The 17,536-nt window shown below is 37.3% G+C and overlaps 1 protein-coding gene across 1 annotated transcript in view; it reads left to right on the forward strand.

The window, feature by feature from the left end:
• The window catches only part of LOC126260042 (uncharacterized), a 327,328-nt gene extending 311,526 nt beyond the window's left edge, over positions 1–15,802 (forward strand). The window contains exon 8 of the mRNA XM_049957222.1: positions 15,476–15,802. Within this exon, the coding sequence (XP_049813179.1) occupies positions 15,476–15,633 (158 nt within the window). The 3' untranslated portion in view covers positions 15,634–15,802. The remainder of the gene's footprint in view (positions 1–15,475) is intronic.
• Positions 15,803–17,536: the final 1,734 nt, after the last annotated feature.

Below are 17,536 nucleotides of genomic sequence, written 5' to 3' on the forward strand. Positions count from 1 at the left end.
CAATAAAATTTATTGCGTGAGAGAAACTTATAGTTTGATAAAATGGATTCAGACTACAGTCAACTCATGTCTGGATGGTGATGTCCTGAATCAACACTTGTTTGGAATGAATAAAGTACCTGTATTGAAAAATACTGTCTGTTGAGTGATTTACTGACTTTTATGGCAAATTTGGTACCCCTTGCATCGCTACATCAGATAGTCTATCTGTTGCTGCAATATCAATGAACTCCAAAGTGTGTGTATGGCATACATTGCATGGCATGCATGTGCTTAACCATGCTGACAGCAGGCAACAATTACACTCCAATAAGGGGAGAAAAACTTTGACTTTCAAATGTGCCTATTGTAAATTATTTGTGGACATAAATGTATGTATTATAATGCTGACACATACTGGATAAAGAAAAAATGAAAAATATGGACACCAATCAAGGTCTTTCATACACATACAGGAAAAAAATCATAATTTAAAATGTTTAAAAACAGAAAATTGAAGATGCTGGATTGCCTCACTACTGCATATCATCGCCAGTGATAGTGGAACACGTTAGTATACAAAGGGTGGGGGGGTGGGGGGGAAGTTGTATAGGTGCCCATGAACCTTACCTGTATAGAAAAATGAAATGTATTAATTCAATTAGGTGCCAGTTGGATGTTCCAAAGACATATTAATTAATATTACACCACATTAATGTAAACTGAGGGGCCAGTGGAAAACTTAAAAATGTGCACCAGTACCTTCAAATTTTTTAGCATCATCTCTCTTGTTTTAATGCTGCCATGGTGTAAGCTTGTTCTATATGGGCCTAACAAGTAAAAAAGCGTAGAGCTTGTGAAAGAAAAGTATTTTATTTCCACGAGCTTCAAGTACACCTGTTCCCCCCTATGTGCATCATGAACAAGTAAGTCAGTCTTTGAATGCACAGGAATAATCTTCAAGAAGGCAACCACCACATCACCATCAACATTGTTGTATTACAAGAGAGAAGAGGTGATTGTTGTTAATAGGAAGAGAACCCTCTAAGTTAATGATTTCAAGTTTATGTTACAGAAGATTGAATGCAGTACCTATCATCATGTCCTGCATGATGTTTGTGTAAAAGAAAGAACTTTCAACAGGTGATGTTGATTATGGTGTTATCATTATCCTACTCTCTCTTGCCAAATTAATTTGTACTTTTATACATCTTCCATCTCTTGTGCCTGTTGATCAGCCATGTTGTGTTTTCTATACTATCTGTTGACCTGTGCTGCAGGTCCCAAGCAGGTTGTAATCTTTGTAAGGAAACTGTGAGTGACTTCCCATGTAGCAGAATGTCAAAGGTATGCTGTCCTTGCTTAAGAACTGGATGTGGTCCTGTATTAGGAGGTTTAATGATGGGCAGATCATGTTGTTCTGAAGCATAATGTACTTGCAGTCTGCCAGCGCAGATACGTTGTTCACTATATGGTTGCTGGAGTAGAATACTTATGTGAGGAATTTGATGTCTAGCTTTCTGGACCAGATCAGGTAACTCTGTAGTGGTCAGCAGTGATGCAGGGGTAAAAAATTCTGCCAGAAGTTTGAGATTTTCACCATAAAAGGTTTCCGCTAATGACACCTGTATGATTTCCTTGGAGGCTGTTCTGATACCTAAGAACATCCAAGGCAAGACCTCTGTCCATAGCTTCTTGTGGCACATATGTGCTACCTTGAGCATATGGTGCCATCACTCCATGAACACATAGCTCTGTTGCTGGTAAGCTGTCGTTCTGAAGCAATGGACATTGCAAAGGTTGCATAACTGTGAAAGCAGGTGAAACTCAACTGGCAGCCTTGCCCCATTAGGTACAGGACAACCGAAAGACAAAATCCTGGTTTGAAGGAATACTTTAGCCATAGTTTCAGTTGTAATATCAGCCAATGGCACTGCTTTTACCCAGAATGTAAAATGATCTGTTATCAAGAGTATGTAGCAATAAATTTCCAGCTCAGGTAGAGGTCCTATGAGATCAAGGTGGACATGTTAGAGTCATCCTTGTAGTATTTGATATTTGTTACCCTTGGCATATGCTTGGTTTTCTGCTTTACTTTATTGCTTTATTGACAGCTAATGGAAGCTTGTGTTTGTGACTTACTGTCTGCCTTCACCTTCAGCCGTACAAAATATTCCATTATTGATTTTGTAGTTGGTCATGTCCCTGGGTGAGACAAGTTGTGCAGACTGTTGAAAACAGTTTCCTAAGTTTTTGTGGGACTGCTGGAGATAATCCTATTGCAGGAAACGTTCTACGATAATAGAGTAGCAGTTCGAGGAATCATCATCTGCTCTGTTTAGGTCCAGTAGCAGCAACTTGTAGTAATTCTTTGATTTGTTGATCCTGCTGTCATGCTGCTGTGAGCTCTTCATAACTAATATTATTACTGCACTTATAGATGAAAGGAAATTGGACATGATGTTGTCTCTCCACTTAAGATGTCGAACATCATAGTGAACCGGTCAATAAAAGCAAGGTGACAGGATCTGCATGGGGGACATTCCTCACTCCGATTTTCAGTGGAGTGCACTATTTGCTAATGATCTCTAAAAATTGTGAATGTTTTGCCTGCAGTGTCTTCTCAGAAATGCTTGTCTGATTCATAATGCATAACAGTTACTGGTCATAAGCTGACCACTTGTGTTGCAATGCCATGAGCTTAGAGAGAAAAACCATAGCAGTTATTGCTCATCTGTGATTGTTTGCTGCAGAAATGCAGTAGTTTCTCTAGTGTCAGTACTTACTGATACAGGTACCAAAGACACCAGTTGTACCAATATAATGACATGGTGTAGACTTTTATTTGGTCAGATGCATAGGATGTATATGCCCCAAGAAATAAAGGAATTTTTTCATCCAAGAAAAATCTGAGAAAAACCCGGGAATTAATTTTTCATTATTTTAGTTTTCTGTTAAATTTTTATCATTTTGACTGTAAGAACTGACACTATAATAAAGAATTTTACTGTAGCCCATTACTGCAGAATAAAACTGTGGCAATAAAATATAAACAAGAGAATAACACCAAAATAAAACTTTAGTTGCCACTAAAGTGATCCATCTGCAACAACAAAACATGGTTCACATGCAAGCATCTGCTGACAGGAAAATGTGTCAAATGTTTTAGGATTATCATTGTGCAATACTTCATAACAACAAACTGCTTTCAATGAGTGTGACATCACAACTGTTTGTATTTCTAACAGGTCATGGGAAAATGTTGCAAATGTTGGTTTGAGAAGCTTTTCTTTCAAAGTAAATTTCCTTTTAAGTAAAATGAATTACATTATGAGTGATAAATTTCTTAAATCGAGGAGCATTTGGCTCTCATTCAAAACCCTTTGAGGACCAGTCACTTAGAAAAATTTTGGGCCCAGAAGAACAGCCATTTATGCCATTATGCAAAATTTTACTGGTGCAATTGTGTCTGATATATCTTAAAGGGTAACACATGCTAAAAAAGATCAATATTATATGTGAAAACTTAGCTTTTCTTGTAACTATACTGTATGCATATTAATTTAATCCATAACCTATGTTATTTGTGTGCTCACACTATCTAACAATCATGTTGGTATTGGCTGACTACATCATATTTCATATGCTCTGAATATCTGCTGTCCTTGGCTGGTGAGATCACATGATGTGAGCTATAATTGGCTGACAAAAGCACATTACCATTTTGTTTTCAGTGTTTTAGAAGCTACCATGCTGTATTTGGTGGACTTAATATTTATACGTTTGCAATATGGAAATATGCAATGTACATGCTGCCACACATCAAAGATATTTCCTGCTGGCTTTGTTCCCTAAAGTGCTGGGAAGTTCTACAATGGTGCACAAAACCTTTATCATGAAAAGGATTGAAAAGTTTAACAGCTCCAAGAGCAAGTATATTGTTGTTTAACATGGAAAAAATGTACTTTCACCTGAAGTACTCTATATTTTCACCAGGGAAATAGTGTATTTTTAACTGATAAACCCTGGAAAATTTTGGGAATTATTTTTCCTTATCCACATGTACACCTTGAATGCATGTCAGGTCTTACTGGTCCATGGCACTATTTGTTTGCTGTGAGCATTCCTACCAGCCACTGCACTAGTCAATGTGACTTGAATTGTGGCAGCCTGAGATATATTACAATGGTGGAAGCTGATCATGCTGAGGAAAAATCTGAGTTAGTCGAAGTCTTTTTGGCCTAAGCATCTGACAGAGAAGGTCTTTGTGTTTCTGTATAGGTCTGTTATCCATCTGTGTCACAGAATGACCTGGAAAGATGATTTGTTGCTTATGGAGTCGACATTTTTTGCCAATCATGACTGTCCTGGATCGTTCCTAAGAGTAAAAATTATGGAAGGTGTCCTTTGCAAATGTGAGTTGACACAAAAATTTGTAGGATATTGTCCAGGTAAGAAAAGCAAAATGGGAATTTATGACGTTAACAGAATCTTCCATCAGTTCTTGGTAGAACATCATTATAATAAATGATAAGCACCAGTTGACCTAGTAAATAAGTTAAAAGGTATATCTGTCTCACACAGTGATAAATTAATATCTTTTGATGACTGCACTTTGTTTTCCAACATACCAGTGGTGGAATGCATTGATATTCTGACAGAGCTGATGCATAAGTGTAATGTCAATCCTGTGGAATTGAATGACTTGCGGACTGGACATTCAAACATGCTTGGCACAGAACTATTTCCAGTTCCAAGGGACTCTTTATGAACAATTAGATGGCTTAGCTGTGGGTTCCCCTCTTAGTCCACTGTTGGCTGAAATATTTATGGACCATTTTGAATAAAATTTTCTAAAAACAAAACCTTTGAGTGCAAATATCAAATACTGGTTTAGATATGTAGATGATATCCTGTGTATGTGGGCTGGTGCTACTAGGAAATCAACACATTTTTGAAAAATCTAGACAGTTAACATAAAAATATTCAGTTCACAATGGAGATTGTCAACAAATCCATAAACTTCTTAGACCTCACCACTGACATCAGTACACAGACACATTATTTCAAAATATATAGGAAAACTATGACTACAGACACAGTAAGACCACAGTAATACCTTATTGCTCACAACAACCCATAGCTCACAAACATGCAGCTTTCCACTCAATAGTACACCATCTCATATCTATCCCCATGTCCAGAGATGGTTTTAAAGCAGAGTTAGATACAATAAAATTTATTGCCACAGCCAATGGCTACAGTCCAGTTCTTATTGACCACATCTTGCACAGGAAACAAAAGCAGAAAATTATACTCCTTCCCTATGCCCCAACTGCTTTCCCATCCACTGTCTGCAAGAAATGGTGTACACTACCATATCTAGGTGAGGTATCACAGATTGTAGCCAAAGCACGGAAAGCCTGCAAGTATAGGCTTTCCTACTATGTTAAGAACATAACAGCCCAGTGTATTTTTAATAGCAAAGATAAGACCCATTTTTAGCCAACAGTGGGGTATACAAAATCACCTCTTCTGATTATGACAAATTTTACATCGGTCAGTCAGGCAGAGAGACATAGCAACTAAGTTGGCTGAACATGAACGGAGCTGGAGGTTGCAGAATTCTGACTCCACATTTGCTGAGCTGTACTGAGTGAGGGTCACAGCTACCAACCAGCCTCCTATGTACTTCACTTAGCAAACAAAGGCCAGAAACTCAACCTGCTGGAAGCCCTGGAAATTAACAAACATCTTGCACACAGTCCAGATCTAATCCTAAATGACCAGACACAGCTCAACACCTCCCTTCTCCTAAACTTCATATAATCATCTCTGTTGTTCATTACTTCCCACACTGTCTGTTCCTACATATTCCCATTTTCCTGTATTCATTAAGTTCTTTTGTTTTATTGAAGTTGTCTGTGTATTCCATATAGACTAGTTTCAATTGTTAAGGCTTTCTTTTAACTGGTACTTGTATTACTGTCCATGTTTAACACCTCTTGTAGTTGTCTCATCAAATATTGTTTTTATTTTACTTGGTTCATTTATTTAATGCAAACTGTTACATAGCCACAGTTTTGAATATAATGTTAATGTTAAAGGGTAGTACCACCACACTCTCAAAGATTGCATTTACTGTATGTTCCCTCAAATGCCTCCTGCATTTATTTATTTATGTTATCTTATTGATATTACTTAAGTTCCTTATGTATTCTGTAGTTACATTGATAAATGGTTCTTCTTTTAATTGGTTTATGTATCACTCTCCATGTTTTACACATCCTGATGTAGCCTTGTCAAGTACAAGTTCTATTTTATTTTATTAGTTTTGTTTATTAATAGAAACTGTTATGTAGGCATGCTGTTCCTATTTTGTGATAAAGTTTTTCCTGTCTACTCCATTTTTATTTATTTACTGTTCAATTTTTTACTTCTTCATTGCATTACCACCATACGGTGGTTAAGTCTAGACATGTTACTTCTCTTACAACATTGTTTGCAAACATTGTAACTTCTTTGGTGACAATACTCAGTAAATGTCTGAAGATGGCCTCGTAAGCCGAAAACCCATTAACACAATAAAAGTAATGTTGTAGAGAATTTATGGATGACTATGTTTACAAAATGTTGTTTAGTATGAGTGGCATTATTTGATCCAAATTATCGCAGTTTTTGGAGTGTATTTAGGGGTTCTTGGGATTTGCAGATATGCTGTCTCACAGTCTAACATGCTGAATATGAAGACACATGCTTAGGTGGTAAAGAGCCTAGTAACCCCCACACAGGTGGTATGAATTGCCTTTTTGGAGGGGTATCTGTTGAGAGGCCAGACAAACGTGTGGTTCCTGAAGAGGGGCAGCAGCCTTTTCAGTAGTTGCAAGGGCAACAGTCTGGATGATTGACTGATCTGGCCTTGTAATACTAACCAAAACAGCCTTGCTGTGCTGGTACTGCGAACGACTGAAAGCAAGGGGAAACTACGGCCATAATTTTTCCCGAGGGCATGCAGCTTTACTGTATGGTTATAAGATGATGGCGTCCTCTTGGGTAAAATATTCCGGAGGTAAAGTAGTCCCCTATTCGGATCTCCGGGCGGGGACTACTCAAGAGGATGTCATTATCAGGAGAAAGAAAACTGGCGTTCTACGGATCGGAGCGTGGAATGTCAGATCCCTTAATCGGGCAGGTAGGTTAGAAAATTTAAAAAGGAAAATGGATGGGTTAAAGTTAGATGTAGTGGGAATTAGTGAAGTTCGGTGACAGGAGGAACAAGACTTTTGGTCAGGTGACTACAGGGTTATAAACACAAAATCAAATAGGGATAATGCAGGAGTAGGTTTAATAATGAATAGGAAAATAGGAATGCGAGTAAGCTACTACAAACAGCATAGTGAATACATTATTGTGGCCAAGATAGGTACGAAGCCCACACCTACTACAGTAGTACAAGTTTATATGCCAACTAGCTCTGCAGATGATGAAGAAATTGAAGAAATGTATGATGAAGTAAGAGAAATTATTCAGATAGTGAAGGGTGATGAAAATTTAATAGTCATGGGTGACTGGAATTCGGTAGTAGGAAAAGGGAGAGAAGGAAACGTAGCAGGTGAATATGGACTGAGGCTAAGAAATGAAAAAGGAAGCCGCGTGGTAGAATTTTGCACAGAGCACAACTTAATCATAGCTAACACTTGGTTCAAGAATCATAAAAGAAGGCTGTATACATGGAAGAAGCCTGGAGATACTGACAGGTTTCAGATAGATTATATAATGGTAAGACAGAGATTTAGGAACCAGGTTTTAAATTGTAAGACATTTCCAGGGGCCGATGTGGACTCTGACCACAATATATTGGTTATGAACTGTAGATTAAAACTGAAGAAATTGCAAAAAGGTGGGAATTTAAGGAGATGGGACCTGGATAAACTGAAAGAACCAGAGGTTGTACAGAGTTTCAGGCAGAGCATAAGGGAACAATTGACAGGAATGGGGGAAAGAAATACATTAGAAGAAGAATAGGTAGCTCTGAGGGATGAAGTAGTGAAGGCAGCAGAGGATCAAGTAGGTAAAAAGACGAGGGCTAGTAGAAATCCTTGGGTAACAGAAGATATATTGAATTTAATTGATGAAAGGAGAAAATATAAAAATGCAGTAAATGAAGCAGGCAAAAAGGAATACAAACGTCTCAAAAATGATATCGACAGGAAGTGCAAAATGGCTAAGCAGGGATGGCTAGAGGACAAATGTAAGGATGTAGAGGCTTATCTAACTAGGGGTAAGATAGATACTACTTACAGGAAGATTAAAGAGATCTTTGGAGAAAAGAGAACCACTTGTATGAATATCAAGAGCTCAGATGGAAACCCAGTTCTAAGCAGAGAAGGGAAAGCAGAAAGGTGGAAGCAGTATATAGAAGGTCTATACAAGGGTGATGCACTTGAGGATAATATTATGGAACTGGAAGAGGATGTAGATGAAGATGAAATGGGAGATACGATACTGCGTGATGAGTTTGACAGAGCACTGAAAGATCTGAGTCGAAACAAGGCCCCCGGAGTAGACAATATTCCATTGGAACTACTGACGGCTTTGGGAGAGCCAGTCCTGACAAAACTCTACCATATGGTGAGCAAGATGTATGAAACAGGCGAAATACCCTCAGACTTCAAGAAGAATATGATAATTCCAATCCCAAAGAAAGCAGGTGTTGACAGATGTGAAAATTACTGAACTACCAGTTTAATAAGTCACAGCTACAAAATACTAACGCGAATTCTTTACAGAAGAATGGAAAGACTAGTAGAAGCCGACCTCGGGGAAGATCAGTTTGGATTCCGTAGAAATGTTGGAACACGTGAGGCAATACTGACCCTACGACTCATCTTAGAAGCTAGATTAAGGAAGGGCAAACGTACGTTTCTAGCATTTGTAGACTTAGAGAAAGCTTTTGACAATGTTGGCTGGAATACTGTCTTTCGAATTCTGAAGGTGGCAGGGGTAAAATACAGGGAGCGAAAGGCTATTTACAATTTGGACAGAACCCAGATGGCAGTTATAAGAATTGAGGGGCATGAGAGGGAAGCAGTGGTTGGGAAGGGAGTGAGACAGGGCTGTAGCCTATCCCCGATGTTATTCAGTCTGTACATTGAGCAAGCAGTGAAGGAAACAAAAGAAAAATTCGGAGTAGGTATTAAAATCCATGGAGAAGAAATAAAAACTTTGAGGTTTGCCGATGACATTGTAATTCTGTCAGAGGCAGCAAAGGACTTGGAAGAGCAGTTGAACGGAATGGATAGTGTCTTGAAGGAGGATATAAGATGAACATCAACAAAAGCAAAATGAGGATAATAGAATGTAGTCGAATTAAATCGGGTGATGCTGAGGGAATTAGATTAGGAAATGAGACACTTAAAGTAGTAAAGGAGTTTTGCTATTTGGGGAGAAAATAACTGATGATGGTCGAAGTAGAGAGGATATAAAATGTAGACTGGCAATGGCAAGGAAAGCGTTTCTGAAGAAGAGAAATTTGTTAACATCGAGTATTGATTTAAGTGTCAGGAAGTCATTTCTGAAAGTATTTGTATGGAGTGTAGCCATGTATAGAAGTGAAACATGGATGATAAATAGTTTGGACAAGAAGAGAATAGAAGCTTTCGAAATGTGATGCTACAGAAGAATGCTGAAGATTAGATGGCTAGATCCCATAACCAATGAGGAAGTATTGAATAGGGTTGGGGAGAAGAGAAGTTTGTGGCACAACTTGACTAGAAGAAGGGATCGGTTGGTCGGACATGTTCTGAGGCATCAAGGGATCACCAATTTGGTACTGGAGGGCAGTGTGGAGGGTAAAAATCGTAGAGTGAGACCAATAGATGAATACACTAAGCAGACTCAGAAGGATGTAGGTTGCGGTAGGCACTGGGAGATGAAGAGTCTCGCACAGTATAGAGTACCATGGAGAGCTGCATCAAACCAGTCTCAGGACTGAATACCACAACAACAAATGTGTGGAGGATGCCCACAGGCTATGTAAATGGCATACTGTATCTGTTTGCAGTAATTCATCGATATCAGCCTGTTAGGCAGTGGGAAAAAACATGGTGTTTGTTCTTTAATTTTGTAAGTTGAAAGGTTTGGTAGTCTTGTTCAATTTTTAGATATCATAGACTTTTATAATGGCCAGATAACTCTTGGTGTGGACAGCCAGAAAGTGATGGAGAATGTACAGTCTATAGTCTTCATAACGCAGGTCTACTTCTCAGCTCAGCTAAACTGAAATAAAATGTTCTAACTCTCTGCAAGGGATTCAGGAACAATGATGATAAATAAAAGCCTACTGTTGTTTAATGGAGCAGTATATTATGGTCCATGTCCACACGCACAAGAAACTGGTTCTTCAAATAATTTATGTTTCCTATCGTACTCACCACTCAAAATGGTTCAGAGACGATTTCTACTGTTGGTTCCCATTTGAGTAAAGTAAGCTGTTCACCTTGAAGGTGAAGAGTAATCTCAGACCACACCAACCCCACACACAAAACAGGACACTGGTAATGAAGCACAGGCTATCCAGATGAAACCTTAATCCAAGTAAGTTCACTGTTATATAGGTTCACCAGATTTATCCTTAGACCAAAACAAAATAATGTCAGCCATTATTAACACCATCCAAGGCATATGCTTGTGCAAATAGATTCACAGTGGAGCATAGCATGACTGACAACAGTCAAATAACCTCTCAGGTGCAGTCACCTGGTTATTTATATATACTCAGTGTGGATGGTGTCAGTGGCCTTGCCACAGTGGTACACTGGTTCCTGTCAGATCACCAAAGTTGCGGTTGGATAGCACGTGTGTGAGTGACCATCCGGTCTGCTGAGTGCTGTTGGCAAGTGGAGTGCACTCAGCCTTTGTGAGGCCAATTGAATAGCTACTTGATTGGGAAGTAGTGTCTCCAGTCATGAAAACTGACAGCAGGCAGAGAGTGGTGTGCTGAGGATGACACAGCAGTTGGTTGGTACTGCTGGGCCTTCAAGGTCTGTTTGAATGGACTTTGGTCTAATTCAGTGGGGATGGTGAGGAAAACACTTGCCTCAAAACTGTGTCCAGGTCAGGACTAACAGTGATTCCAAATTTTCAGCAAGTGTCACTGCACTTTATTTATGTTCCATAAAAGCCTTCTACCAATAACTCTTAAATTTTGAACTCCACAATTTTCCTGCTGGAACTGAAGATAGGTGGTGACCTTTGAACTGACTCTGTTTTAATTCTCTACATTCTAAAATTTACAACATTATTTTGAAAATTGGTGCAGCCGTCTTGGCTTTGTAGCTTAATAACAAAGATTAATTAATCCAATCTTTTTATGAAATTTAGCTATGAAAATTGGTTTTTCCTTAACAGTTAAAAAACAGATGAGGTACCTTCATGAAAACATCTACCATATATTTCTTTTTTAAACTGAATCTAATTCCAGAAGTAGAACTAATATTATGCCCATCTTAGAATTTTACAAAAGGTGGATTTTTTAAGTAACTAATTAGCAAACCACTTTGAGATTCACATTATTTAACCTTTTCATAGTCTTACATAATCTGACCAAGTTTTGAAACAATATGTAAATGTTTAATTTAATGTAAGTATATGGTGCAATCTCATTGTTGGTGGCTCATGCATACGTCAGGCTCTCTGTGGGACTGACCTCGGCTGAGTGGCTAGGAAAAATCAATTCTTTACTTGCGTCACTTGTGCTGGCATGCTTCCCCATAAGCCTTAGTGGCTTGTAACTTGCCTGGAGCTAGCTGGTGAGCCTTATGAAAAATTGGTGGCCCTGGCATAGTGTTTATCATATGGACTGTATAACGTTTAATGCCTCTCTTTTTGCTAAGAATACTTGTAATGCTGGGGTCTCTGATAACATTGGGGGTGGTAGCATGTGAGCTGTTATTTGCTTTTTTGGTACACACACATATATGATGGAGGAAGGTTCCTCATGTGTTACCTGTGTATTGTGCTCTCCTCCCTGCAAGTGATTTCACTTGATAACGGCTCCTCTGGTTAGTTGCACCCATCACTCACTGTTGTTAGAGCTTCACTTTGTGTATGATCCACAAATTATTTTCTAGGATGAGCTCTTTTGTTTTTGAATTTCCTTGTTTGTACCACTCCCTGTTCCGTGTAAGACTTTTTGATTTTAAACATATGTTTTCCCTATTTCTTTTTTGTTGTTGTTTCCCTTTATCTTTATACTTCTTGTGCATAGCTGCTAGATCTGTTTTCAAAGAATTCTTCAGTTGGTTGTTGGTCATTATTTTGGAATCTAAAGATAGCATGATCGCAGATCGAATGCATTTAGGCATTGTGATGATCAATCCTATTAATCCTATTACTACTTCGTGTTTCAAAGTGGTGCAGGTGGACTAATAAAAGCACATGGAGCGATGTTTCACAGGTATGAATTACCAGGACACAAGGAGTTTTCAATGGGAACAGTGTCCAGTGGTTGTAGAACATGATGAATCAATTTTAAAATCACTGAGGGACTCAAACTGTCATACAGTGTCCACACAAATGATCCTTATTGTTAATGCTAGGAGAAGGTTTTAGAAGCTCATCACTTTCAATTTTCACGACATTCGTTGCCTGTGCAATTTCATTAAAAACACTTAAAGAGCCACACTTGAAGTCAGAATACTGGTAAAATTGTCCAGGGAAACATTGCTCATTGTAACAGGCCATTGTCATTTTGAAGCACTCCACTGTGTATGTTGAGTTTTTCCAAAAATGATTTGCATGCTTGCTGTGTGTCACTCTATGGGAATTCCAGGTACGCTGGTACCAGTAATCACCCTCAAACCAATTGCTAAATAAGCTTGGTGATATTACTGAGTATATACACAATACATTAACAACTTGAGCAGCAAAGAATTAATTGACTCACACCTCTTGCTGAAGATACAATTCAGTGCAGAGAAAATGTCTGACAAAGATAGTTGCAACCAGCAGATCATCACTTGGAGGAAAAGTCCCCTCTGATGTATACAGAATAGAAATTTATTCCTATCACTGAACAACTTATCCATTACTATTTCCAAATCAATGTTGAAGACCAGCCAGTCATTTGTGTGTGTGTGTGTGTGTGTGTTTGTGTGTGTACAAATGTATGTTTCGTGTCTCCTCTTAAATCACTGAACTGATTTCACCCAAACTTGGTACACCTATCTCTTAGTGTCAGGCAACAATTTCTGTTGGTGTAAGAACCATTTACCTATCGTAGTTCAGAGGGTATGGCATCATAAACAATGTTATGTGTGGAAAACTGCCGCATTTAGAACAATGTTTAAATTGATTAGGTCCATGCTAACAACTCTATTTGGAATAAATTTTGCAGATAGTATCCACATATTCTGCTAAGTGGATTTACAAAATTATATCATGGTACCACATAGTTCAAGAGATAACATGTCAGAAACACTGATATGCCTGAAGAACTGCCCGCCGTATGCATGACGTTTAAATTTATCATTTTTTTGATACTAACTCTGTTCATGACAAATTCTGCAGACAGTATCCACATATGACATTGAACATACTTAAAAAATTATATCATTGTATGACAGATGGATCAGGAGATATAACATCATAAACAATGAGATGCATGAAAAATTGTCGCATCATACATTATATTTAAATTTATTACTTCATTGCTAAGAACTCTACTTGCAAAATATTTCGTAGACAGTTTTCACATATGCTGCTGAATGTACCTACACAAATATATCATTGTTTGGCACATACTTCAAGAGATATGGTGTTATGAACACAGAGAGGTATGAGAAAATGCTACATGATGCATGAAGTTTTAATACATTTATTCTTTATTATTAAGACATTCCTGCAGTCAAGTCAGCTTAAGGAAACCCCTGACACCGGGCAGCACTTCTGAGAGGTTTCAAATGTGAAGTGCAAACGGCTACAGGCAAAAACAATCGCTGTCTATAGAGCTACGAAGAGATGTTGCTATAGAGACATTTACATAATCGTGTTTTAGATACATGAAGTAGCTGCACCCAGTGTGCAGAAACTGTCTGGGATATTACACTGCAAACAGTTCATTTTTAAAATTTTTGTTGCTAATAGAAAATTGGCAAAATGAATACCTGGGCAGTGCCTGGTTTTTCAGCTCGTATATACATAATGGTAACACTACTTGGGTGGATACTTCAATTTAGAATTCACATCATTTTCATTCTTGTGTGCCCTTGTTTCTCTTCCTATTAACAACAAATAGTTTCGATCATAATGATATAACTCATCTATTCCAGTATATTTCTAACTACAAGTGCTGGTTGCAATCATATCGCTCTACTACAGGCAGATAAAAAGACATGAAAAATAATTAAGATGTATTTTACCATCTGTCATTCATATTCTAATTAATATAATACCTCTAACAGTTATATTTTTCTTTTGACAGTGATATTCTACTTTTTTAAAGACTTTGACCTTAACACTCGAGTATGCTTCTCTACCATACTACACAACACAACACCTCAACCACAAGTTCATTCTCATATCCTAACACAAGTGGTCACATAGTAACCACATCATCATTACATCCATATCAACAAGTGCATCATCATTCCCAAGTAACGTAACCATGGCTTCATCATCATTTCATCTCACATAATATTCTCATAATAAGCCACAAATTTCACCATAATCATCTCCCAAATAACTGCTGTAGTATAAGATAGTATGCCCATTCCTTACACCATAGTTACACAGTATTAATACAGTTATTCCACTTTCACATTTACTGCCTGTCAGTAGTGTGGTGTGCAAATGGCCTGTTCATATCATATAAACTTACTCCAAACTTTGACATACCTTAAGTTTACTATAGACATACTGAGATATTAAGATAGAAGGTATTTCTTTTGTTTAAAGTATGCATCCTGGTCAGTCACAAGCTAAAGAAAACAAAACTGATGTTCTCCCACTACAGTATAATATCAGACACAGTATAACACCTTAGTCCTGTCTACTCTGTACATGACACCTATACCTACCATGTATATGCCACTTACAGTCAAGTGAATGAGTAATGACAGATCCCATACTTCCTGCAGAGGAGATAAGATCTACAGGAGAGGACAGAATTTAATATACCTTTGCTACCTCCAGTACACAACTCTCAGATATTTTCTCATCACAAAAATTCAGAGCAGCTGCCAATCATTTGACATTAGTCAGGGCAATTTCCAGTTGCTTATGAGCATTAACTAACCCACCCTATGATCAGCACTAGCATTCAGAGTAGGGCTGCATTGTGGCTGGTGCAATGTTTTGCAGGACAGTGAACTGCTACTGTTACTGTTATGACAACAGAAGCAAAAAATTGTAAGATAGTTTCTCATTGCCATTATTTTAAAAGTTTGTACTTCTATGATTTCCGTACATTAATTACAATTATTTGTATGCCTTGCAGATGGGGCGCATTCAAGATGTATATACAATACTAGAAGTAAGAAATTTTATAATAGTAATGATAATAAATGGATTGGTGATCTCAAAACTGATGTCAAAAACCACAAACTCTTCAGTTCTCAAACTCAAAAATGTCAATTTGACCAAGAGGAAAAATGAAATGAAGCCCAAAAGAAGATAATGAAAAATTATGAGCAAGAAGAAGGGCAAATACACGCCTCTAAGTACTCAGCATAATCCTAAAGACATTATTCACAAATGATAATAATTAATGTTAACTGATAAAGAGACAGACAAATAATTTTGTGAAAATTTATCTGTAAGAAGAATGTAGTGGATATCATTATACTGTAGTATTGTTTGAGATATAGCTATTAATGATAATTTTTTTATAAACTAAGAGAGCAACAGAAAGTATTATTGCAAATGTGATAGTATTGTATATTTTTCAGTTTAATTGTTCTTCATTGGCAACTTAAAGAAAAAAATATTACATCTAGAACTTAGTGGTAGCTTTTCACTGGTACAAAATTAAATTTATGGCAAGAAATGCTTCCAAAAAATCTCATCTGTTATGAAGGCACCAAGAGAATTGTTAACTGAATATGAGTTGAGAGTGGTGATGTCCATATTTCGTAGGAGAACAGTAGCATAACTCTTTTGACTGCTGGCAGTATGTGAACTATGGTGTTTCTTTGAAAGCCAACCATTTATATGGATTTTTGATATTTTTTATTGCGTAACTAACAAACATTTAACTATGATATTTCCTGCATTACATTTTTCCAGTTTCTTTGAATCTTTAGTTCTTTTTCTTTATATTTTTAATAAATGTCAGTTTTTACAAAAACTGTAAAAGTGTACCAGATTCAAACTTTAATTATCATTCTAACCCTAATAATCTATCATGCTTCTTCCAATAACTGAAAACTTACATCCTCAAACAATAATTATAAATTGTTTCACATTATTTTCACACAGCAGAATTTTGTGTTGTGCAATACATTCTGAAAGAATGTTCTTTGCCTATGGCAATTTTTGCACTCACTGCACTGGCACAAAGTGTCTTTTCTTTCAGCCTTTCTTGTTTGCAATTTCTTTTGGCTGAATGTGCTTTCCACAGCCCTTGGATTCTTATTTTAAATGGTAGATGTGAATTTTTTCCAGAAAATGCTGTCTTATCAATAGCCTGCTAAGTTGACACCCATTAGAACTCAGTCTAAGAGCATCTTTGAACATTCTTAATTCTACACAAAATTCCTTTAAGCATTTAGACAGAAGCATCTTCTAATTTTTTAAATTATTTTGTAGTGGAGAAATGCATGAATTCATCATACATGTAAGACAACAATAAAACATAAGTGTCCTCCATCAGTTCACTGTTCTGTGCTCAGTTGCCTGTATGACACCCTTTGATCAGACAGATCATTGCTGACCTTTGTTGTATTCCATAATGCAAGTAGGATTCGTTTTTTTCTTACCTCTCATGGTTGCATAAATTATCATTTTCACTCTGTGTCTAGTACTTAGCATGTATATGTATCTTTTACATCTCTACCATATTTTAATGGATTCCTATTCCTCCAGAACTGATCCATTGTTTGTATGCAGGATGATTCCAAAGTTGGAGATATTCTCTTTCTATACTTCATTGTGGCTCCAATAAGTTGTTTCCTCTCCTTTTCTGTCTCTCTTGGAAATTCTTGCTCGCATAGAACCAGTCGGTGGATAACATATGCCCCTAAACTGCTAAGGTACTACATTCACTAACAAAGAGATAGAGGGGCTGGCCAGTACTTACCTCAGCTCAGTACAGCCGATAGATATACAAAAAACAGAACCGAAAATTTTCGGTTCTGTTTTCTGTTTTTTGTATATCTATCGGCTGTACTAAGCTGAGGTAAGTACTGGCCAGCCCCTCTATCTCTTTTTTAGTATTTGTTTCACATCTTTATATGAGATTTTCCATTAATCATTAAGGTACTACATTCTCTATTCACAATGCCAACCAAAACATTGCTTTGACTTTTAATAATGTGAAAATTCCAGATATAACCAGCAT

The sequence above is a fragment of the Schistocerca nitens genome, chromosome 5 (genome assembly GCF_023898315.1).
Source record: "Schistocerca nitens isolate TAMUIC-IGC-003100 chromosome 5, iqSchNite1.1, whole genome shotgun sequence".
Lineage (NCBI taxonomy): Eukaryota > Metazoa > Arthropoda > Insecta > Orthoptera > Acrididae > Schistocerca > Schistocerca nitens.